The 26,589-nt window shown below is 37.1% G+C and overlaps 1 protein-coding gene across 3 annotated transcripts in view; it reads right to left on the bottom strand.

The window, feature by feature from the left end:
• INPP4B (inositol polyphosphate-4-phosphatase type II B) overlaps positions 1 to 26,589 on the bottom strand; it is a 296,612-nt gene that overhangs the window by 179,513 nt on the left and 90,510 nt on the right. For all 3 annotated transcript variants that reach the window (XM_084285787.1, XM_084285788.1, XM_084285790.1), the window contains exons 4-6: positions 15,737 to 15,821; positions 6,970 to 7,194; positions 5,165 to 5,209 (exon numbers count right to left, since the gene is read on the bottom strand). In XM_084285787.1, the coding sequence (XP_084141913.1) occupies positions 5,165 to 5,209; positions 6,970 to 7,194; positions 15,737 to 15,821 (355 nt within the window). The remainder of the gene's footprint in view (positions 1 to 5,164; positions 5,210 to 6,969; positions 7,195 to 15,736; positions 15,822 to 26,589) is intronic.

The following is a 26,589-nucleotide window of genomic DNA, read 5'->3' as shown; positions in this document are numbered from 1 at the left end:
AACATGCCCATTATACTAGGCCTGAAATTGGTACCTCTTTGGAAGGGTCTCTTGTGTCCAAGTTCATCGTAGCAATTAGAACTTGCTAGGAATAAAATGCCATTTCAGCATCTTATGCTGTAGTGCAAAAGCCCCAAAACAGCCTGAAGCCCAAACAAGCAGTTCCCAGAGAAGAAGAGAGGATTCCTTCCAACCATATGAAACCTTTGCTATTTACTTGTTCTGTGCAAATTAATTCATCTTCATCTATTTTGTCATTGGGATGAATCACAATCCCAATACAGAGTTTTATATCAGTAAAACCAGGAAAACACACCTGAGTAGGTCATTGGGTAGAAAACAATTGTATAAGATCAGACCAAATTCATAATAAATTCTAACTTTTAACCAAAAAAAAAATCAAGTTTTAAGACAGCAAAAGCATAAACCTGCTCTTCATGTGACTGTTAAACTAATTTGATTCACATGGCCTTTAAAAAAAATAGGGAAATAAAAAACCTAGAGCATACAGTGACACTTTAATTCATAGAAAAAATATCACTTCTCTTTTTACATGCTCTCAGAATGTGATGATGATTTTCTTTTTCATTTGACTAATAAGAAACTATTAGTCGCTGAACTGAAAAACTGAAAGCTGAGTTAGATGGGAAATTCTGCTAGAATCAGGAGTCTGATTCCAAGCTTATGGTGTTGATGAAACTAGTATTTTTGCTCATTACTCTTCTAGGAACAGCTGCTGCCAAAAAACCTCCAGATTATGTTTCAGAACTGGAAAAAAAAACATTTGGTCATGGTCTTTGAGCAGCATTGATGTACCATTTAGGTTCAGTATTCAGAGTTAAATCTGCTTCAAGACCTTTTCCAAAAGATGCCATCACAATACTACCCTGGGAAAATGAAAAAGACAGTGAAGACTTTAAGAAAAAAAAGTTATCTGTGTTTAGAGGTAGACAGCTCCTGTATCAACACACCACTTGGTAAAATGGAAATATAAATGCCCTAGAAAATTTATGTTTTTATCCTTTCATCTCCTCAGTTATGTTTTCTATGAATTGTGTGCTATTTAATGAGATTTTGAAAAAGGACATAACTGAGACTTACATTATTCTATACTTTGAAAAGTACACAGAGATTACACAACAACAGGACAGTCCATCAAGTTTCACTGCCCTAACATACCTCCCAAGAAAGGGAAAGCTTTTGCATATGCTCAACAGGTGCTCTCATTAAAATGAGTACCTGACTATGACTACAACATGTGCAGAGATATGACTTCCTAGGCAGCTATCTAGACAATTATACTACACCCACAACGGTAATATCCTCAGCTGTCTCCACACCTCTAACCAATTAGGGAAATTCAAGAATACTGAAATGCATCCAGAGAAATTCTACTGGACATTAAAACAGTAATGACCTTTCCATTTAGATTTTATTTTCTCCAATGTATTTCTCCATATTAATGGCACATTCATTACTGAGCTCAGCTCTGAGCACTTCTACTACCAACTGAGCCTTCTGCCCTACTCCCTCCTTTTTATTGAGTTTTCCTGTGCTGCTTTATCAGTTCATCATGAAGTAAATGCAACTACCTTTAGAGATGCAAGCTCTTAGAAACTTCGTAAGTGCTCACCTGTATGCATAATATAATTTATATCCTATAACCATTACCTAATATTTCAGCTAAGTAAGCTCATACTACAAAGTAGCTACACTGCAATCAGCGTTAAGTCAGGAACCTACACCATGTGTAGTTAGATCCAGGACTCAGAGACTTGGTTATTTTGAAAAACAAAACAGTAACTGGCAACCAAAACCAGTTAAGTCCAGAACAAACACCTGTAGAAAGAGCTAACTCTGTGCAGTAATCTTGCATCAGACAGTATGCAAGCATTAATGAAAAGCCATATTCTATCTTAATTACTGGTGAGCTCCATTTCTGAAAGTTACTTATTGATCAACTATTCACCAGTGACAGAAAAAATATAAATTATGTGGCAATAACTGAAAGATACTTTTAAAGTTAAAGGCATGTCCATATGAGCTGACATAAGCAAATGTTTATTTGCATACGTGTTTTTTGACACGAAGTCTAATTTCTACTTAGCTAATCAAATATTGTTCATACGTCTGTGACTAAAATTAAAGATATAAACCATTATTTCAGGAATGGAGACCAGTTTTATATGTTATTTTGTTTTCCAAAACATAAACGCTTAAGACCAGTTAAATCGTTTTTACAAGTCTCTACAGAGCCCTAAGATGTGGTTACTTTAGGTACACCTTGTAGTAGTTGGCTTGCTTGCAGCAAATCTCTATGTATCACCCTTCCTTACCATGCTTTTTTGGTTTACTGGACAACAAGGCCTTGGAAGTCCTTTGTTAGCAAGTACTAAGTTTCTCATTTATTTACTGATTCCTAAAATTATAGCTACCCGCACTGCTGTAATATGGATATTGAACAAAATTACCTTAACAGTCTAATTTTACAGAATTCAAGCCTCCAAAAGATAGAGCAGCCAAACAATGCTCTTGGCCTGCCACCAGCCAAGAGGCAGATAGTTGGCGCAGCTGATACTGCAAGGCAGTGCATCTTTCCCAGCCAAATTCTTCCTTTCACATCCACAAGCCAAAAGCAGCTGCTGCGTTCATGTCCATTTCTACAGCACAGTGGTGGTGAGTGGGGTGGTGGCAGGTAGGAGATACTGCCAGGGTTATATTGATCTTACAGTAACAAGGATAACAGCTTATGACACATTGAAGTCTTCTGTGGACCACTCAGTCACTTCACATGGATTTCCATGATGTAAATTAATGTTTAGTGTTATTTTAAAATAAGACACTAAGGGTCAGCCTTGCTGCCAAATATCCCTGACTTATAAGCAGTGACCAGGAATACCAGTGAAAAACACGAGGTTTATGTTTCTACTTGTTACCTGAGCAGCAGAAGCAGACTTCAATGTATAATACAACTCCATGACTTGATCAACAATGATGCAGAATAAACCAGAAAATAAATTCCTACTAAAAATAAATAAATAAAATGCAAAAGACACCATGGGTGAATATAGCTCCATCAAGCATTAGCATGAAAACATCTGAATATAGTTACACACTTTTTTTTTTTTTTTTTTTAAAAAAAAAAACACTTCTTCTGGCCTGGGCACATTTGTCACAATAAAAATGTTTCCTGAAGTACAGCTTATCTAATTGCCATTGTCTGTAGCACCTTCCTCCCTTTTCCAATTCCACACCAGGGTCATTCTGGGAGTTTGTTATGGCTGGAACATTGCAATTTTACTAGCTATGCCTAAATACTCCAGTCACATCATCTACAAAAATGCTTATAGAAAGAAACAGGAAAGTTACCTTTAGAAATGTATTAGAAATAGAAAGGTAAAAACAGTTTTTTATCATTTTTTTAGCATGGTAATTTCCTGAGAGAACTAGGCCTTTCTTCTGTGCCAACTTTTATAAGTTTCAGAAGTAGACCCTACAGAAGAAAAAACACTATTCCACAACATTTTTTACAGCTGTAACCATCTAGTTTAAAAAAAAAAAAAAAAAAAAAACACACATACAGGTGAAACTACCCTGGTATACTTACGAGAATCTAGAAATTACTGCATCCAATAGAACTGCATCTGCCCAAAAGGGCATAGCTTAGGATATCTGCTTTTAAATCAGTGTTGTTACTACCATACAAAAGCCAAGCATAACCCAGTTCAAAGGACAAGGCCACAAAGGACAAGTGACAGGATGAACAAGGTGAGAGCCTGCAGTCACACCACTGATGCCATTGTGTTTGCTGTATTGGGAGGGTTGCAGAAGGAGACCTTGTGGGTAAAGTTCTCCAAACAGTGGAGTTCAATGGATTTTACTGCACTCTTATTCTTTTGCTCTCTTGCACACACACGGTGATACAGGGGGGAAGACCAATCTGGTACGGTAAATAAACAGGAAGGAAAAAAAGAGGAAAAAAAAAGAAAGGCTAAAGTCATGATTTCCACAACTAGAATATCCACTGCTACAAGAGATCTCTTGCCCCCTTACAGTTGGGTAGGACACATTTAATGGAAGTGATAGCATGATAGTAGTAGAAACTGTCCCCTCTCTCCCCCCTGAAGATTTTTATGTAAGAGATTTTTCCAATTCTTGTAGAATCTTTGCAATAGACATTTTCCAAGTGTTTCTATCAGAGGAAATATAACAGATACTGAACAGCTTTAAAAGTTTCTCATTGTACAACTATAAAACAAGATGCATATTAACAGATTATAGGAATACAAAAATAAGAAATTTGCCAAGTATATTTATATATTTCAGAAAATACGAAGCATATAGCATGAGATATTTCAGAAGATCTGTTATTTCAAATTGTGATTTTACTGTTTATAGGAAGAGACAATAAGCAAGAAGCCTAGCTATTAGTCTGATTTCTGATAAGGAATTATTGCATTTAATTTTTCAACAGCAAAAGATCATTTATCTTCATGTTTGGCAAGTTTGAAATTTCAAGTTTTTGCACTGAAAGAGAAATAACAAAGTTAATAATTCACTTCTCTAAATGGTACACTCTTCAGGAAGCAAATACCGTGCACCTTTACGTCATAGTACAACTACATAATTATTCTACTAGCTTTCTTGATTTATTCAGCCATCTTTATCATGCTGTATACACCTGTATAGAGAGGGTGGCTGGAGCTGACAGAATACCTCCTGAAATGAAGTTATTTTACTAACTGAAAGTATAAAAAGGGAAAATTAGGCAAACATTTACATCCATTCCTGTCTCTAAAAAAGATCAAGGCTTTTAAATAAAGGTTTGTTCTACCATCTGAATGAAAGGTCTTTTTTAAAAGTGCATCTTAAACACAGTTCTAATTAGTAACATTTCATAAACAACATCGACAGAACTATGGGACAGATTTTCAGCACGGTAGAGAAGTAGAGCATTTGAGAAGTCAGCAGATCTTCAGATATTTTAACCAAACAGGAATACCAAGACAGCATTTCAAAGACACACACACAGGCAGGTCTCCTGCCTATCTTGCCTAAATGAACCAGAGCTCTTACGTTCTTTCTTTTTCAAAAGGCAATATGCTGCACTACATAACACTACACATATGCATACACACAGCAAGGAAAAAAAATGGTATCTTACCAAGACTGAACTCCAACTTTGGCTCATTTGCAATCCTCTGAATACCTTTTAACATTAAGAAAAGAACATATTAGAAATAATTTCATTTTAATATATTTTTTAAATACAACTTAAAAGTTTTACATGCCTTATTCATGACTCATTAACTACCTGCCACTGCCAATGGAGAAACATTTCATAATTAAAAACTGGGAGTGAAAGAGGTCTTTGCATGAAGTACTTATCCAGAAAAAAAAATTTAACCTCTACAGATGACTTCTGTCTTAATAACAGAAACTTTTCACTGACGGGAAAAGAAAATAAGAAAAAAATCAGGTATTGATATCTGTAAGATTTTTGATCCCAATTATCTACGAACATAATGTTTTCCTGACAGATACTACAATTCTTTTTTTTTTTTTAAATGGGTACGCTATCACATTAAAAATAAAAACAAGAAGTATGTCCTGCGAAAGTATGTAAATTAGGTTAATCTAGGAAAATATATCGAAGTTGTTGTTTTACAATTTACATGTAGGTCAATAAAATAACCCTGCTCTTTATTAGAAAACAGTATTTGATTTTGTTTTTCATATACTGAAAACAAGAACATTTTAGTTCCTTCCACTTTGGAATCAAGTTCTATTGCATATGTACTGCTAAGGGCTATATATTCTACCTACATAGGACAAAGAAGTGAACCACAGAACCACAATAAGAGGAACACAGGAAGGATGGTTAAATAATAGTGAGTTGTTCACCCTCTGCAGGAAGTAATTGAATCCCAACTATGGTATCGATTAAACTTGTAGAAAAGAAACTGTCTCATGGCAACATTTATGTATCATCTCCAATAAGCATCATTATTAAGTAGTTGAAATTACTGAAGTACTGAAGAAATTGGTCCGACTTGGGTGAACCAAGCTGGTATATAATCGAGAAAATAAGATTTTTGTTACAAATATAGGAAGAAAATAGCTGTTCAAGTTCCATGAAAATTTGATGTTGCAGAATAGGTCTGGGTTTCAAATTGTTCTCATTATTGTAGCTAATCATTCGAGTCTGACCAGAGAAAAAAAAAAAAAAAAAAAAAAGAAAATACAGCTGCAGAGCTTGGAAAGGTCTTGGTCAGTAAGAAATAATAAATAAATCTCCCTTTTTTTTTTTTTTTTTTTTAATAGAGTTATAAAAATTTCTCTGACCACAAATTTCTCAGAGTTCAACCTCACCACTAGCAGAGTCAGCATGTTGGCCCGGAACATTTTTATGAGTGTGCTGGACACAGACTTGATTAAGTAACTGGGCAACTGAAATACAGTACACAGCAATACGGCATAATTCAGGCCCCCGTGCATCCAACATGACTCAATGTATCGCTACATGCTTTCATACCCCCAGTGCTTTTATATTATGAAGTACACTTTCATAACACTAAATTAAGTGTCACTAAGTATCTAAACTAAGTATCACTTTGCAAATAGAAGAAAATTATCAGATATTATCTTACACAGTAACCCATATATTCATGTAGTACACATAACAAGAACAGGATATTTAGGTCTCATGAAGAAAACACATTGGAGAAAAAGGCCAGAAATGTAGTGATCACATATTTGTTCCTCTGAAGATAATCTGCATAAATTTAAGTATATTTGGTAATGATATATGCAGATAGTTTTGATCAATTCTCTCCTTCTACAATTGCATTTTGTCAAGCAACGAGTAAAAGAGCATTACGTACACAGTCTATAACACTAACCATGTTGCTATATTCTGTGGCATTTTTATTTTAGCACTCTAAAAAAAAAATGAATATATGCACTTACTCGTAAACTGTGGCTCTCCTAAACTGTCTACTTGTGATGAAGGGAGAAACTGACGGGCTTCATCTGATGCTCTCTCCTCTTTGATTTCCATGATCAGTCTCCGGAGCTGCTGAATTTTATTCCTCAAACCTTCCGAATTTGCCTCTCCCAGTGCCACAGCCCAAGCTTCACAGTCTGTCTTAGATGCAGCTTCAATGTAAAGATCTGGTTCTCCACTCTGAAACTCTGCAGTCGGAAAACATCAACACCGTTGTTAGGAACTCTTATTCAGACCGGGGATCACAACAAAATTGTTATCCCACAACATTAATGCCACCACACGTACTTCTTCCATTACAGAGCCACGCAGCCCATCCAATTCTTGAACCAATGCCCTGTTCTTTAGTATTTGGTGCAGCACAAAGTCTATCCACAGAGCAGTTCTAAAAGCAATTAACATATTGCTAAACCAGGTGGATGAATCAAACTGAAATGGGAAACCCTTTTTCAGGACAGATTCTGCAGCTTAGCAGGTAGCTATCAGAATTGCTAACTTAAACAAGAATTTAGCAGGAGCAGCAGACAGAGAGAGACAACGTAATTTCACCAGAATCGATGTGTTCATCAGTTCTTCTATTAGACCTGCACTTTCTGCTCCACATTTTATCCATCCTTGGCAGAATACTGCTCATCAATACATGCAGATAATTTAGCATGACATAACTCCTCTGTGAAGGCCCAACAGGTTGTGCATGGGAGCTTCTGACCTCATTACTATATACGTGTCTTTTGCTGTTCTGCCTGAAGTCTAATTGTTTAATGATGAAATTTCCTAAGGACGAAAGACAGAAGGCATTTTAAAAAATGCCAATGCTCCCAAGGAAATGCAGGTAAGTAGCAAGGGTCAGTCGTTTGATTAGAATTAGCACAGAAAGAAATAACACCTCTTAAGCATTTAAAATTCTGTAGCACGGACAGCTTCACAGAGCCGCAAATTCAGTGTGACATGGTGTGTGATAAACACAATGAAGAATGAACTGCAAAAGAAAAAAAAAAATCAATGCTTCCCTGAATATGTTACCAACTGATTCAGAAACATAAAACCCTATGAAGCACCTGTGTTAAGAAGGATTGAAGGATTTGGTAGGACATCAAAATCATTTTGACCTAAATGAGCCATAGCTAATATTACTAAATATAATAATGTTAATAAGCAGAAAACTTGCATGCTTTCATAACTAGTTCAAAAATCTAAACAACACACAGAACTTTTCTATATACAAAGTGAACTTGAATTCCCTTTTCCTAACTTGAGTATCTAACCTTGGGCACTTACCCACATACATTATTCTAAACCCATTTGCACTTCATAAACTGAGCATCTGCCACTTACAATTAACTATGCCTTTATTGTTATGGGGGACAAAAGATGCAAACCTCAAGTCTGGAAGTCTCTTAAAATTGTGTTGGCACAAATCCCAGTAGAGGTGGAACAAGTTGTTTGTCTGGTAGTGGATCTAAGGAAATGTAAATATCTGCCTGCAGCTGCTGATAAGAATTCAGAACAAGATTTCACAGACCAGCTGAACTAAAGAATCCATGAAGAATGAGGGAGAAGAAGAGCAGAAAGTGGGGAAACGTCCTTCTGGCTTCACAGGTACTTTAAGAAGTGCTAATAAGGATTTAAACTCTTGCCTCTGGCCCCAGCTCAGTCTGGGAAATAAGATATTCAGTTCATGTGACAAGAATATTCAGAATCAGAGGGAGATGCAGATGTTCATCTGATCCTTATTTGCACACAATATATATTTGCCTTGAGTGACCAAACCTGAACAAGCTGAGCTTGACTGTTTGTGAAAATTAATTCAAACAAAAATTTCACCTGTAAGCTCTCATGTGATCTGCTACTGCATCTGCGGTGGACAAGCGGGCAGTAACCTTCAAGAGGACTGGTAATTAGAAGAGCTGATAAATTCTCTTATGCTCTAGTAAGACCTGTGACAGCACAGTTATCTACTCCCTTCTGTCACTAAGCCCAGTAATTCAGAAGTTTGGTTTTACTTCGTTGTATTTTAGAAGTACCAGTGGGAAGGAAAAAAGAAAGGGGGAAAGAAAAGGAAAAGTGGCATGTAGGCAACCACCATCAAGACTGAAACTAACCATCAGTCATCCAGATATTTACAGGCATGCAAAACACCTGCTTGTACCATTCAGTCTTTAAAAGCTCTGAATTTTTAATAGAAGCAGCTTGGATTTCCAAGATGCCTTAGCTAATGAAAGACTGTCACACAAACAAGCCAACACTTGACAATCAAAATTCAAATATGCCAAGGTGTTCTTTTTTTTTTCTCTTTATTTTTAAACATAAACAGGAACAGTGATCTTGCCTTGAAATATTCTGCCACTAGCTAAATAAAAAACATCTGCTTTGGGAGGAAATCAACATTTTGCAATTGAAATCGTGCTATTTATATTTACCTCTCAGCTGTGGAAATCAGACTGCTGAGCACAAAAGGCATACTGAATCATACTTAATATGCATAAAACCAGAAAGACATCGTGAAATGCAGTGTGAGTGGACGTAATTCACTGTATTCTGATCTAACAGGTGCCAGTTTTGAAATCTGGAAATTTATTCCCAATTATCACTTCAAAACTATACTCTGCTATATTTAGGTCTTTAGGGGTACTCAGAACAACTTCTTCGGGGTACTCAGAACAACTAAGTTAAATTCTGAAAAGCATACGAAACTACCACAAAAATACCACTCTGCAAATGTAGGAAGTTTTATTCTGCAGATCGAACAGTTGGCAGTATATTTCACATGCTGATTCAACGCATGTAATGTTTACGTACAACCAGTTTACATACTATAAGAAATAAAAACTGTCTTAACCATTTTCAAAATGTACATTGGCAAAAACGTCTGTTGCAATAAAGGAACACAGGTTTATGTAAGTAATAAATCACTATCATGTTCTTCTTTCATATTGTCATGTTGACTATTATTTTAAATCATATGCAAATAGATAATCCTATTGAGCTCAGATAGTTAATTCCAGGTTTTATTATGGAGGCAAAACTTAGCTGCCATGAGTATTTCTGAAAATAAAACTGTATACCGACAAACCCTCAAATGTAATGAATGCCTCCAGTGAGTGGTGGGTATATCAGTAGAATTATATTTGTCCTGAAACATCCTATGAAGGAGAATTTCATGGGTAAGCAAAAAAAAAACTTGTTACTCGCATCTAAAGTCACTGTAGAAAACACAAGTAGTCAGTCAAAAATGAATTAACTGCCACAAATACTAGCCTCAAGGGAAAAGAAAAAGGAGGAAGCAAACATTACTAACTCTAGTGAATGGACTTGATACCAAATGTTCGCACTGATACTTGGATAAAGCAGTGCAAGCCAACCCCAGTGAAAGCCTCTCTTACTCTAACCCAACCATCTAAAGTCAGAAGTATATTTTGGTATTAGTTCCATCATCCTAAAATAACTTCTTGTTGTCATAGTTACTTTGTAATAATACTTAGATTTCAAAAGTTTTTCACTTTAACAGTACCAACTGCCTCTTTCCTCCACAACTACTTTGATATTTCAGTTGTTTTTAACAAGGGAGTTGTGAGCATTTTTAAAATCTTAAGTCCCTTTTCATTTTAATAAAATCTTCAACAGAAACCTGGGTTTCTCTGAAACTTTCAGTAAATAACTGAGTCTCAAAAAAAAGCATAGACAGTTACTGGAATCAACCTTTGTCTCTCGAAAGACTGCAGTTTAATAGACAGACTTCTAAAAATAATATATACATACACACACACATTTCTAAGGTGTAGGGAGAAATGTTTTTCACTGCAGCTTTTTCATTTGGCCTTTTTTTTTTTTTTTTTTTTCCCCTCTTAGGAAGGCCTAGTTGACTTAATTCACTAAATATGTAAAAGTGACAGAAAGACTGATACACTATGGTTTGGTTTATTTTTCATTAAGGAGAGCTGTAAGCATAAAATCATGTTGAACAGTACAAAAGAAATTGCTGGCAGTATTTGAAAAGATGTACAACGCACATGGTCAGTGTCCATGATAACAGCCCCTCATCTTCTAGGGAATCACTTTTTCCCCCTCCTACACCAATATGCAAAATTGGAGAGTTCAAAAAAGGTTCAAGGTTCTCTCTCCATTCACACACACTAGCAAAAACCAATTCTCAACTGCTACCTCAGGCGTGGTAAATGGTTGGAAATATCAATGAACCACTGTCACTCTAAAATATAAAGCACCATCGCAGCTAACCACCATAATTCTGTATATAAAGCACCATCGCAGCTAACCACCATAATTCTGTAACAAAAGCAGAATGAAGCTTTGATACATAAATTATATCTGCAGGATATTTCTAATACAGACATCAGAGGCTTTTAATTCACAAAGCTGACTGAATTCTATATGCTGATGCATTTCATGTTCAAATTAGTATTGATGAAATCATCCCACGGTTACTCGTGATTCTACGTTAATCTTCCTTTGAAAGTTCAATTCTTGATCAAAGATAAAGAATTTAATTAAGAATTTTATCTTCAGTGGTTGGGTTTATTTAATTTTTTCATTTTGCAATTCTGGAATAAACTTTTTAAGTTACCATTATAATCTTCATTTAAGTCCCCACAGAAGTTCACAAAGACAATTGAGGTATTTGATATAAATACAGCATGATACAAAACTTTGTTTTCCCAGGTTGACTATCGCACTATAATACTTCCTTTCTTTCACTTCCAGCGGGCTTTCACACATGCCCTTTCCTTGAATTAATTAACCACGCACCTACACTGAGAGCCAGGCAGGCCACACAAATATTTAAGCACCCCAATGGTATCCTTAAGAGCACTGACCAGAAGTCCTACAGCATACACTACATCTTTTGCATAGCAGTCGACTTTTTAGCAAAAACGAAGTAATCAAACCCCTGGTTGAACCATCAATCCACCTTCAATAAGGCAGAATTCAAGGACCTTGATTCTCTATGCAAGTCTATCAGAGTAAGTAATGTATTCCTCAGTTACCACACCTCAAAACAAGCGAGTGATACTAACCTGCCTTTCCAAACCACTACCACTGAAAGAAGCAAAAAATTCCAGGCTTTTTGGGTTACATACTACTCACAAATGGCAAAGGGAATGTTTGCCATCTAAGGGTTATTCATACATGTGGGACTTTCACCTGACACCCTGCAAAACATTGTAGGTAACTTTGACCTTGCATCAAAAACTCGGTCATCTTCCTATCTTCCCTCCTTCCTCACCACGCCTCACCAGCCCTACCTGCACGTCAGAGCTCTTACTTCCCTAGTTCTCACCAAGAAAGCACACACAATAATAAAACTGATACATTGCTAGGTAAGTTCTTACCCTGAAAAACTGAAGAGATTTACAGATCAAGAAAATGCAGTCCCTGAATGTAGTCTCTCACATCCAATTTCATTTTTTTATGCCTGCGTCTCTTAGGTTCATTCCCAAATTTTTGTTGTACCACATGGAGCGAAGGAGGCCCATAGAGATGGCTCACATCCACACCATGCAAGTAACGTGAGACTCCATACAACAGCTCAACTTCAGATTGCTCTTTGGAGAGATTCAAGCATCCAGCCACACAGCTCCAGTCACCCTATTCAAGAGTAATGTAAGTGTGACCAAAAACTACCAACATTTTCCTCACTGAAGCCTGGCCTCTCCACAGGCTGCAGGGAAATACCTCCTCCACCCTGTGGTGCTGCCACTGGAGCAGGCTGGAACCGTCCCAGGGTAGGCCCAGCCCCTCCTCACAGGGACCACCTCTGCAGCCCCCCACTGCTGCCAGCACCTTGCCACATAAACCATCTTTAACAGGGCTTCCAAGGTCCAGAGGAAGAAAGGAACATATAATTGTAATAATTTAGAGAAATATTTCAGTGTTTGATGAGGCTATGATGCTTCTCTGTATTGTCAGGTGTGACCACTGCGGTTATTCAGGAGAACTGGAGCTGAGGAAGTTAACAATGCATTGCTCAAACCTTTCAGTGCACAGCAGCCGTTTGCAGGTTTAAGACCTTTTTGAATAAAATTGCTGAAATACTCTGCTTACCACACTTTTCTGGATTTCAGAACTGAATCACACTCATGTGAACCCTCGTGAGCTTTAAATCAGATCCGCCTCATGCTAGTCTGACCTGCTCCGTTAATAGCAGCTAGTCAATGTTATGAGGGCACATGAGAAACCAGCCAATACAGAAGGATGTTTCACCTAACAAATCTTTGTTTCCTTGAATGTTTCACTTAGAAATGTTTTGAGTTAGATAGCTTTGGGAGCATTATGCTTAAAGTGCTTGCGCAGATCTATCCACTACAACTACCTGACCTCCTTTGCACTCTACTTACATTTCAGTGAACACAACACTGAGGCAATCAGCTTCACAACATAACTGAATATTGCATGAAAATTTCCTTCTATTTCCCTCTGTGTTTACACTACTGTCATATATTACATTATCTTCTTAGCTATCTGATTCAGACTCCGTTTCTCACTATCCAGTGAGGACTTAGCCCACTGCTCAGAGAAAGATGGAGATAGTCAGCCGGAAGCTCATTCCTAAACCCCCCTCACAGCTTGAAGCCTGAACCTGAACCATCCACTGATTTTCTTTATCTTGCAATCTGTCCCTTCCTAGCTGCAAAATTTATGTTTAATGGATGAACTCAGCCTCCTTTATCTTGAGCTTTGGTTGTGTACTGCCATAGGTGCCCTTGGCCTGTTCCAACAGGAATTTGTCATAGTGAGCAATTAAATTCTCCTATCCTGTTTCTACCCAAAACATTTCAAGCCCCACATACACATTTTACAGCTTGTTTTATTTGGCTCCCAGTAATCAATCGATATCTCAATGATCAGGTAGTAACAAGGCAACTAGCTTTTCCATGACAAAAGCCCCCAGTGATGAAGACCTCTTCATTCTTGAGTATCTTTCCCTCCCCCCTTTTGTCTTCTGAATTGTGTTTTTATCCTACTGTACACAGAATATGATTTCACTTCCTTTAGTACTTTACTGTCACTCAGTACACAGTACACTATTTTCATTCCTCTTTGGTTTTGTTGGAATACCTCACATATCTCGCTTGCTTTCTCTTTTCCAATTCAAAGAATTATCTGCCAGCCTCTTGCCCTTGTTCTCCAACACATGAAACTGCCACGTTTGAAATCTGTTGCTTCTCTACCTGTCTGTCTCTTCCTCTGTCTTTTGTTGTATTCCTTTAGTCACACTCCAGGTATTCATCATCATTTCACAGCTCTGCAAACCTTTAGTTTTCCGTGCTTTTTCCTCTTTTCTCCTTTAAAACTTCTTTTTAAACACTGGTTTGATATGCTACCCTTACTTCTAGTTACACTACTGACCTTCAAACTCTCACTGGAGACACAGACTTTCTAACAGAGACAATTTCTGTTCCTAACTATGGAAGTACATTTCTTTCTCCATACATATTCCCAGTCACATTTTCTCCACAGGCAGTCTCAAGTGCTTACTCAGTACGGAGTTGTCTGCTTCTCCTGTGTTTGGACTTAAAATCTGCCAGTCTCATTGCCATAGAAACCAGCCTGTTTTCAGGCTTCAAAGCCAATTAAAAGGATCTTGTCAGTAATTAAAACTGAGTTCTTGGTATAGCAGCATTATGTTAAAGCACTAAAAAAAAGCACCAAAAGGGAACCAGCATGACTGTATTCATACCCAAACTGTAACATCACCACCTCATAAAGTCAATGATCCCAATTAATGAATTAGAATCAATAAACGCAGAATTAGAAAAGCCTCGATTTGAGAGTCAGCAGTAATCATTCAGCTATTATGATTAGGCAAAGTAATGCTTCCAAATTCAGAAAGACATCAGATTTAATTCCATTAGTGAAGATGCGGAACTGGACCTATTTCTCAAAACACTATCCAGAAAAAGATGAAAGACAATGAGCACATTTCGTGTCACTGCCTTCTCAAACGTAACCAAGCACTAAGAACCACTTCAGTAGGTGACTGTTTAAACTGTGAGAAAACATATTCAGTGCAATTCAAAAAACAAAAACAACAAAAAAAAACACCACTTGACATTTAGATTTGGGTAGGTAAAACTTGCTTGCTTTTGTAAACCTCTTAGATCAAAGCTAAGTGAAAACATCAAATTCATCTGAAGAGTTATACTCTGCGGTAGTATTGGAAAGACTCCACTTCATGAAAAAAAATTAAACACGATGGTTATTTCAGTTGTTCTTGCAGAGAAAACTGTATGTCAGCATTTTCTCCAAATGAAAATCACACTAAAATTATAATTCTGATTTCTATGATTTTTTTTTGTTTCAATTCAGCGAATGAAAACTTGATAAGAGATTAGAAAAAATAGGAAACCCTAAATTAATAGGGAGGTCAACAATAACAAATCATTTTGAATACAATGAATTAAACGTGCATCAACATAAAATCCACGTTCTACATAATACCTAACAAACCGAAGCATCAAACTTCTTGTCAGAGGAAGACTATTACTTTCACTTTATTTTAGAAAAAGTAAAAATACAGCTTTTAGGATTTTCTCGTCAGGCATGAATTCAGAGACAAGCAATATTTAGATGTATACATCATTAACAGACAACAGGACAAATTTTAGCTAAGTTTATGACAAAGTTTCAGTGTCTGGATGGTTGCTTTTTTGTTGGTTTTGTTGACTAAAATAAGAAATCCACAGTGAACATACTGAGCTGTGTCTTACTTACTGAGAATTATTGAAACATCTGTTTTACTTCTGAACTCCACAACCCAGCACCGCTCCAGGATTACCACTTCGGAGGCTTCCGAACTCTGTGAGACGTAAAGATGACAAAACATTAGGATTTGAAACCTGACAGGGAAGTCCTTCTGTTTGGCTGTTTGCCGCCAGCACAGCATGTTGATACAAAAACAACGAAGCAGAATAGTCACTAGGCAGATGGATACAGGCTTGCTTTAATTACCTATCTGTGCTACCCTACTTAAGTTCAAGGAGCTTTAACAGGAATGAACTGTTGGAAAAGACCACAAAGTAAACTAAGAAAAAAAAAAAAAAAAACTATTTTTTTCATTGCATAGGTTTAGGTGCCACCTCATTCCTAAGCAAATCAGTTAAGTCCATGTAATGCCAACTTCCATATTTACTACTAATGCTGAACGAAAAGTTGGCTTCTACAGTATTTTCAAGCAAAGAAAACATGCAATCTTCCAGTAGGCATTTCTACTTAATTTTCATTTTAAAAGGATTTCTTTATCATAATTTGAAACTTTGAATGTTGTGTCTGGCTATGCAATTCAGATTGCATTAAGTGATATGGGCCTATTGCAGAGCGTAATACAAGTCACCAGCATCACTTCTGGGGAGTGCTCTATAGACAAGATGAAGCCTCTTCTTCTAGTTTAGTGAGTCTGACTCATTTTTCAAGAAGAGTGAAGCAATCAATCACTCCCTCAGAATTAATCTTTTTTTCCCTTAAAATTTTTATTATCCATTTTTTATCCCTAACATCTGGTAATAAATAACCATTAGAGCACGTGCCCATTCGCCTTCTCATTGCAGGATGCCAACAAGTCACAGAGCTCATCATCTATTTCAGTGAAATTCTTCAGGGACAAACGTAAATTTTTCCTTTAACATTCCTTCCTCGAGTTTTTCTTTACTCCAACTGTCCCTAACAATGGAAAATTTCTCATTCTACACCAATTTCACCACAAGCCTGAACTTTAGTTCCATTCATTTGATGCCTAATGAATGACTTTGTTAAAAAAAAAAAAAAAAAAAAAAAAGTTCATTAGATTAACTTTAGCCTTAATAGATCATTTAGAGGAAAAAAAAAAAAAGAGGGAAAAGTAATGAAACAGGCAAGACGCACAAGTGCTGCATCGAAAACTTTTTTTTATTTATGGAATCCAACAAATTGAGCATATATGGCAACGCAGACATGATTTCCAAGTGCTGTCAAATGAGGTATTCTTCAAGTATCTTATCAGGGAAAGTAAAATACAAGATCAACATCTTAAAGCCCTTATCAGAAGCAGGTAAATCCATCCTGAGAAAAGAGGCAATAATACTTCTAAAACACAACAGCAAACTAACTAGGAAGAGCTCTCCACCACAAGAATGCTGATGACTATTGTAACTCTTCAGATTTTGAAGCGAGATATGAAGACCTATATAGTCTCCACTCTGATTGTCCCTAGGTAAGTGGATAACGCAGCCCAATTCCTTTAAGAGCTGGCAATCTTTTAGCAAAAAAAAAAAAAAAAAAAAAACAACCTAAAGAAAGGTTTTATTTCAGAAGCTAACAGAGGTCTAAGTCAATTTAACACTCAACTGTGAATATAGGAAAGACTTCTACCCAGTTTCTGTCCAAAAAAAAAATATTCAGATCAATTCCAACAGCTTTGCCCCATTACATACCTACAGAAAATGGTTCCTCTTCTAATATTCATGTCCCACTGCTCAAACATGCAAACGTGATAACTACCTAGATTTCACATTTCCTCCAAATCATAGATCTGCAGTAATGTGCAGTAAATTGAAGACTCACTATATAAAGAAAAGCAACTCCAAATTGCATGGCTCTCAGAGGAGTCAGGTATACAACAAGGCCAGGAATAAAGCAATCAAAGCTTTCCTGTAGTTGGCTCTAGTTGCCAAAACTTACAGAGCTGACGTTTAGATTTGTAAAGAAAAGTGTATGTAGAAAAAAAAATATCATCTGGCTAGCAAGAACTATCAAATAATTAACAAGAGTTTCAATCAGCAGTGTTTGTCTCACGCTGCAATGTGAGACGATGGTTCAGGTGACATACAACATGAACTACAAACACAAGAAAGGAAGGTGCAGAGTATTTCAAGCTTCCTGCGTTTTGAGATGGCAGATACTGTAGTACAAAGGCCTTTCCAGAGAAGAACTACTCCATGCCATACACCAATGCAAGCTGGAATGAAATAACACAGCAACTTCAAATGAATGTATATGCTCTTCCAAGATACACAATTGAGTACTGTGATCAGAGGATGTGCTGTTACTTTTTCTGTACATGTGAGGGAACAAGAAGGGAAACAATAAAAAAGATGAAAAGAGCATAAGACTGCCAGAAGAGAAAGCACACGCCGCTGCAAAACATCTCCCACATCTTGACACAAAGCTGAAGAAAAAGATCTTCAGCATTACTATTATTACAGACTTTTTTTTTTTTTAATCATTTAGATGAGTTATACTCTATCTGGCACACAAAAGCCAATGGGAAATTTACCCATAAATGAAATGAAAAACTGCAATCAAGGGATCCATTATGCATATCTCACAGATCAGCTTTGTTTATCAGTATTTAAAGGGACACCAAATTTCTCTCTTGCTCTAAGTACATAATATGAGCTTATTTGGACTAACTGTTAATTCACTTTTCCTTTTGGGGGATACATACCAAATCCACAGGCAGCAAAAACAAACAGTAAATTGTTTTAAACCAGTGATTTGGATAGGAAAATAAAAGATTCATAAATATAAGTAGAAATATCCTAGTTTAAAATATCCAAGTAATGATGCTACAGTAGAACAGTACCCAAACCCTAGAATGAGCAGAAACTGTATCTTTCTATTTGCTTAGCCAAATGATGGGCCAAGCTTTGCTATCAGGATGATGTTGTAAATCCTAAATAATCCTCTGCTATCGGCTGTGTCTGCTGTGAGTTTTGAATCAGACCAGTCAAGACACCTGACCATTTCCACAGCTAGTACTGAAATAAAAGATACCTGTACTGGAACACATCAGCAGGTGTTTGCTAACTGCATATTCATCTCTACAGCATTTTTGCAGTTAGAAAGCACAAAAATGGAATTACATTCTTAAAGTAGCAAGGATAACACACAGTAGTTGAAGCTAAAACAGTACGGCTTCCAATTGCTTCTAACTATGCACACTGAATTTGCAACGTACATTGTAACTTGCATTTGTAACTATGTCATTGCAGATTTCCATTTTTCTCTGAACTGGGGGTGAAAAAGCTTTCAAAAAATCAAAGTGCCAGGAGACTTAGAACTGTCAAACAGTGGCAAGTCTGAGCTATATCTGCGTTCCTGTACATTTGTCTCCATGCATCATGGAGGGGGAGTGGAAGTGTGTTAGCATGAAAGGATTCTACAATAGATTTGTTGCTGCAGGGAGAAAGAAAACCTGTTAGCTATATCGAGTAGAGAACTGAACTGATGGTTAAAATTAGAAGTGACATCCCAAGCATTTGCTCCATGTTAAACAGCAAGTAGAAAAGTAAAATGACAACACTGTGGGAGAGAAACAAACACTACAGAAAGTACAAACCCTTTTAATAATACGTTTTGAAAAGCCTCCATTATCAAGGGTGGAGAAGAGAAGGTTGTGTGATATGGAGGGAATGGGAAGAAATCATACAAAAATTCAAGAATCTCTACTTATAACTTCAGACTTTTGGTTTAAGCTAATTTTTGCCAACTTGAAATAATTGAAGACCTTGGACAGTTCAGTGCTACATACACCGATCTACTTACGCTTTTCAAAACAGTTATTTTCTACCCTCATTTATTAATGCACCTGTGACGAAAACAAGTTTAGGTCTAAGTTTTATGGAAAAGTAACAAAATGAAAATGGATATAGTTGTTGTCGCTCAGAAGTAACACAATAGACAATATTAGGGACAAAAAAAAAATAATTAAAAACATAAATGCTGATAATTGTAGGTTTCTAATCCTTGCTAGTTATTTAAGAAAGTATTTTCAAGACAGGAATCAGTAGCAGCAGCTGAAGTTTCTCAAATTCATTTTGAATCCTTACCGTGTCTTCCCCCAAGCTGCAGTCATCACTGTCCACCGGACACTGGCTGTCTGCAAAGCTCAGCGAAGCCTTAACTGCACAGGACTGACCTCCAGTACTCTACCACACCTAATGCTTTCACTAGAAGCCACAGAGGAGGAGCTGCTGTCTCAGTGGACCTGAAAGTCCAGGCATTCAGGCACCCACAAGGCTGCTTACAGTGATTTACAGGCTAAGAGATGAACTTGCAGCAGGAAGAGGGAAGTGAAGCACCCACTCCTCATTAGGGACTCCCCCCTAGTTCCATCATGTACCTACACAGCTGCCTGTGCAAAACCAGCTCCAAAAATCTCAGTGTCCTCAGATGCCTACTGAAGGCTGGCTTTGCAGGAGGAGAGTTAGAAGACGGCTACCATGGATGATGAAACGGCCTCTATCCCTCGGGGCACCTGCAGTGCACCAAAGGCCCGACTGCAACCCAGTGGCAATCACGACCTAACGTTCAATGAACCAGCTCCGATACAACAGCAACAAATTTGTAACAGCATTAGGTGTACAACTTGCCTCTTATCCTCAGGTTTTGTAACTTCAGTGTTGGCAAATGAACTAGTCAGATTGATACTACCTCACTAACATGAATGCACTCAGGTCGGGCTTTTGACTAAGCATTGCCTCCTGCATTTGCTGTTTTCAGTGTCAACACAAATAAGGTTCATCATTCTGCGGTTAAAGCGTAGCTTATATACATGAACTAACAAAAACAAGCAACAGGCTTTACCAGGGTAATTTCATTCAGAAATAGAAAAGCTAATAGTCTTAAAAAAGACAGGTACAATTTAATTCTGCAGTGATATGCCCATTACCAAAAAGACTAAAATAGAGTGTTCTAGCTTTGAGGTAGTAACAAATGACTGTACAACACAAGCAAGCATATAATTTGAAAAATTAGAAATCCCCCTTTATATGCTGGCAAACAGTATTCACTGCAACACTCCAACAATCTAAAATCTCCTTTTATGTTACATCTTCTTCTGCCACATTAACATTCCCAGCCCATTGCCAAGCCCGCGACCCAAGCTGTGAGATAAGGTAAGATGCAGCCACCTTTACAAACCATCAGCTCATTGAAAGATACTCAAATCATCATTTTCAAAAAATGCCCTAACCACTGTGGATTAATCCATCATGTAATGCCACTAAATACCAACTTCATGCTGACAATAACAGCACTAATCTACATTCACTCCAGAAAATGCTGCTGACTTAGGTCACTGAACAAATCCTGCAGAACAAACAAGTACTTTTAATAATCTATTACCTGTAACAAACATGAATAGTTTACTCTTTTTTTTTTTTTAGTTTTGAAATGCATTAACAATGTACAAATATATTCTCTTCATTTATACCCCATATTTACTCTGTTTATTATGCATATGCTTAATTAAAAAAAAAAAAAGAACTCAAAGTTAAACATTTTCTACATTCTACACACAGCTTGAAAGAATCTCAAATTACCTTTCTTACAAAAAAGTTAATTATATACAACTCAGATAAGAATTAGTTATGTTTTCCAAGAAGTTCTATTTTGGCACAAGACTCCAGGGCCATATCACAACACACACCTCAGATAACACACTTAAAAAAAAAAATTGTTTCCCCCTTTGTTTTACACTTCTTGGCTGTCTTTGAAAGAAAGAAAGAAAAAAAAAGTGTTATTAATCACTGGCTCAGTTCCCAATATAATATCTTTTACTTCAAAAATAGCCTAGAATAAGAACGTTAACTGTACTTTAAAATAAGGTATTGACAGCTTAATTACAGCTTTTACCAGTTTTAGCAGTACCAGAAGGGTAAGGAAGGCAGAACACCAAAATGTTATTGCTGCAAGTATTGTGCATTTGTAAAAGGCATTAACTCAACATATTTAAAGGTCAACAGTGAAGGATGTTTCTTTCCATATCTGCCAATTCTCACCATTTTATGTTAAGTTCACAGCATCTGGCATAACTTTCAGTAATTCCCAGTTCCTAATTCCTGGAGGCACAATATCACAAGCTTTTATTATCAATCTCAGCCTTCCTGCAGGAGGAGAGCTTGAGGCAGAACCTAAGCATTCAAAGCCACAAAGTTCCTCAAGAAGATTTATCCTCTTGGTGGTGGTGTGTTTTTTTTTTTGGTTTGTTTGTTTTTTAAAGATGTATGATTTTAACCCCAACTCCTATATTTTAAGGGTCAAAACTAGTTAAATCTTGAAGTGGTAAGACAGCATGCTTCAAAGAGATAAAACTGAAGTTTCCTTGCTGTGGTCCATTTGAGCCACGGGTCCACCTCTCCCATTAAAAAAAAAAAAAAAAAAAAAAAGGCTCAGATGAAACAGATGAATCACACCCTTCCTTCAGGAAGCCCAAGGAGTGGGAAAGATTAAAGACCCCCAACCCCTTCACGAGGAGGAATTCTCTGACAAGATCCCTGTGCCTCATTGATGCAGGGAGGCATATGCATCTCCACAGGGTAGAATCTAGCTTGCAGAGAGATTTCAGAAGAATGTCATTTCATTTTCTGATAGAGGAAAAAAATTAACTCAGGTGTTCAAGAACTGATATGTTTTACTCATTTTGGTACAACAGAATAACAGAGGATGACGTTGTCTTGATACTTAAGATGCATAAGTTTCCTAGCACTACATGTATTGACAGCCACCATATTATGATTACACCCTTAAATAACGATTTCCAGCTGTGAGTAAACTAAACAAAAACATTTTAAAAATAGCAATGGACACATTCATAGTATTCCCTAGATAAGAACAGATGTCCTACCTGAATGGTTAACAACCATTTAGTCATTTCTATTCAGTACCAAGTTCAGCCTAAACAATACTGTGCTGACAAGACCCAGTGAAAAGAAACATCATATTTAATGTTAGGACATTTCTGACTATTTGACTTGAGCCTACAATAAGTGCAAAAATACAGATGTTTCAAGCATCAGCAGCCAAGCCTGAACTGATCCCAGTGGAAAGGGGACCACTACTACAGATCTGTTATTCCTTCCGCAAACCCTGGCAAGCAAGATTTTATGAGCATTGATACATACATTGATTAAAAAAACAATTGGAATAGTTTTGTATCTTTACTATTGACAAAGAAGGGATCATCATCTTTCTGCAATGACTCTCCCCACCCAAAAACCAAGTTCCAGTTACCCATTTAAAAGGTTTGGATGTAGTCTCTTTTCACACCAGGGATTTTTTACCCTCTCAGATGTGTGCTCTACTCGCTAACTCTCAATGGCACACCTCTGTCTTCAAAGAGCCCCATATATTTTCAAATGCATGCCTACTTGTACTACCCACAGCATCTCGTGGTAAGCAACTCCAGTTCTTCCACTACCTGTTCCATGAAACATCACTGTCTTTTGCTTAACATACTTCTTCTCTTAACATCCCAAGTTCTTGCACTAGAATAGCTGATAAACCATTAATGCTAATCTCCTTCAAGTTGTTAATGATTTTGGATATTGATATCACAGACCATCTTCCTTATCTCTTCTGGCTGAAGAATTACATCTTGATCGTTCCTTGTACTGATGGCGCTAATAGCCCTTCTCTGAAACTTCCCCAGCTACTTTATGTACTATGAGGGGGACTGAACTACTTGGTAGATCTTCATAGAGATTGAGCGATGTTATCTTCTCTCTTTTCCCAACTACTCATAACATTCGACTTAAGCAGGACTACAGTTGATCATCTAAGGCCATCTTTCCAATTTAAAGACAAGTATGTCATGGAAAACAGTGTCCAATGCTTTGCACAAGCCCAGTTAGATAATGTCAGTTGTTCTTCCCCTATCCACCAATGCTGTAACGCCACTGTAGAAGGCCACCAGATTTGTCAGGTGCGATCTGCCTTTATTGAAGCCATGTTGGCTGTTGCCAATCACCTTATTTTCCATGTACCTTAGCATAGTTTTCACAAGGATACACTATCAGCTTTTCTTTTTTGTGTTAGAAAAACTATTCTCACTTCTATTTGGAAGCAAGCTATCATTATTTCCCCCCAAGTCTTCTGAGCACAGTACTTTTGAAAGAAGCAAATGCTATTTTTCAAGGTGCTCATGACTCAGTGTGCTAAGAGACTGGTGCTGTGTGACTAGCTATAGTCTCTAAGAGGACCAAAAGAATTCCAAGGAGGCCTAAAAATTGTCACCAAGTAGTCCTTGCCCAACGGCAATGAATTCCAACTTGTACACAGACAAACAAGTAAAATAAACCCTTTCAATGCCTTTTATTTTAAAGCATCTATTTTACTTCCTCCCTTCTCCACGTTCTCTCAGGCTGAAAGGGCCATAAGCAGGAATGCCGAAACACAGCTCTGCCTTTAAGCTAACCCAGCACACCTCTGTTCTTTACAATAGCAACATTAAGCCCTTGGTATTTCAAATGCATAGGTTCTGTATTTTATGTTTGAGGAAAAGTGAAACAACGCCACACAGAAGCCCAAACCTGTTAAGGACATTTGTTTTGAAACAAAACAAAACAAAACCGTATTATTATTTTCTCCCAGAGAAACTTTCCTTCCCATTTTCTCTTACAACCAATAAGTCACTGGACATAAAAAGCAAAGTGAGCAATTCATGTGCAGGCATCCAAAAGCAGCAAACCATCTAGGTTACAAGCGCTTAAAATTTGGAAACCTCTTGTATCATATACCATAAAATGAGAGCTTTCATAACCTTACTACTCCAAGTTGAAAAAAAGGAAGAGCCACCTGTCTTCTCTACTGATTAACAAGATCGTTTTATTTCCAACATGGTATTGACTTTCTGATCTTCAGGATTATGTCTTAGGAACTCTAACTAAAGAGGAACTACTGAAGTATTCATGTGACAAATTGTTGAAGTTAAATGCTTAGAAACTACAAAACAAACCTTGTAAGCATCAAGAAAATTATTTTTATTCAGTTAAGCATCAAATTAAAAGGTGGCATTTCACAAGTATAATATCCACCCCACTTTTAATGTACAATGAAATTGGCTTTAAAGTGTTTGAAAAAAAAATAGTTTGAAGAAGTATCTAGATTTATTTGAACATCATGTATTTGTATTTTAGGTTATTTGAAAGAACAGTAACTAAGCACAGAGAAACAAAGGAAAAAGAAATAAATTCATGCAGACAATCGATTCAGGACAAAAATAGCCAAATATCAATGGAGAGACACTTCTCATAAAACAGTTGCTTCATCTCTAATCTCTCAGGCCATCCTCAAGGGAAACCAACAAACCACTTCCCAAATAGGAAGCTCTGGAAGAGAGGCTGCAGTTTTACAGGCAACTAAACTGACATCACAGCTAAAATTCATAACTCTGCTAGATACCAAATGTATCTAATGGGCCATAAAATAAAAATTACAGGCTCTGTATGATCTCTCCCTCCACAGCCAGCTCCTCACATTCCACCAGCTCTGAACAGCCTCTGTCTCTTTCTCTCTTACCCCTTCCCCTCCACCAAGAGCACCCCACCTATTCTCACCCCTCGCCTCCTGGGAGCTACTTTTTCTTTACAAGATGGTGAAATTAATCCATATTTAACTGAACTCTGTGCAACTGTCTTCACTTTTTATTTAGCTTGGAATACTGCTGGTTTGATTTCAGACCTTAACAAAGGCATTTGTGGATCAAGAGTTTGTCACTTCTCAGCTGCAGCAGTCAGTCTAATAGACTGCATAGCCTCTAACTACCCGTCTTCTCTTACTTATGCTGTCACATCGCCACAGATGCAGCAGCACTATTCTTGTTGAAAATAACACACACAGAAAAAAAAAGGAATGATGAGCCCGCAGACAGAATTTTTCAAAAAGGCGTTTTTAGCAGGTAGGAAAGAAAAATCAATAGGTAAGTATGTGAGAGCAAGAAGCATGCTGGCTTGTTGGAGCAGGTACACCATGGCACATTTCAGTGCTAACTAAGTTTAGTGACTTCATATACAGTGCAAATAATGTTTTCAAAGACACCCATCTAAGAAGTGTCATTTTTGCAGAGCGATCAGTCAATACATTAGAGCAAACTTTTATCTGTTTAAAGACCTAGCCACTCTCTCTCTGCAAATACAATCTTGTCTTTTTACACTTCACAAAAATCCAAGTATATTGAAAAAGCAGCACAAAATTTAACCCCAGCCCATAACTGCAAGATGCAGCTATGCACTCCTTATCTGAAGATAAGATCATGAAAACAGAAAGGATCCATCTACACAGGCTACTCTCAGCCTTCCAGAGTCCCAAATATTTACATGTAAGTGGCATGCTCTACATGCAAAGCAGATGCAAAAAGAAATTAAGGCATTTTAAGATTAATTTACAGAAATGCAGTTATCTAGAAACTACCTGTTGATTACATGATCAACAGGCACCGAATATTTATTTACAACTAAATGCTATTTCTGCACAATTTATGAGTCTCAATATAGTGACAAAATTGGTGTCTAGAGTACCATGCGCTGGCTATAAACAACAAGCATCAAATAGATCATTAAAATTAATCATGAGTAGCACACTCTACCATGCCTTAAAACACCCTCCATGGACTCCTAACACAAATATTCAAAGGATTGTTTCAAAATGCAGGTAGTCTCACTCCTAACAAAAAGGAAATCATGGCATCTGTCTTGTTAAAGCGTTCAACTTTATACACGCAAACTTAAATTAGTAGATCACTTTGAATGAAGTAATTCAGGTTTTTATACTCAATATCAAGCTCCTATTGGACAACTGCCCACCGACCTGGT

This window comes from Netta rufina (genome assembly GCF_964035555.1).
Source record: "Netta rufina genome assembly, chromosome: 4".
Lineage (NCBI taxonomy): Eukaryota > Metazoa > Chordata > Aves > Anseriformes > Anatidae > Netta > Netta rufina.
This window is presented reverse-complemented; position numbering and strand designations above follow the sequence as displayed.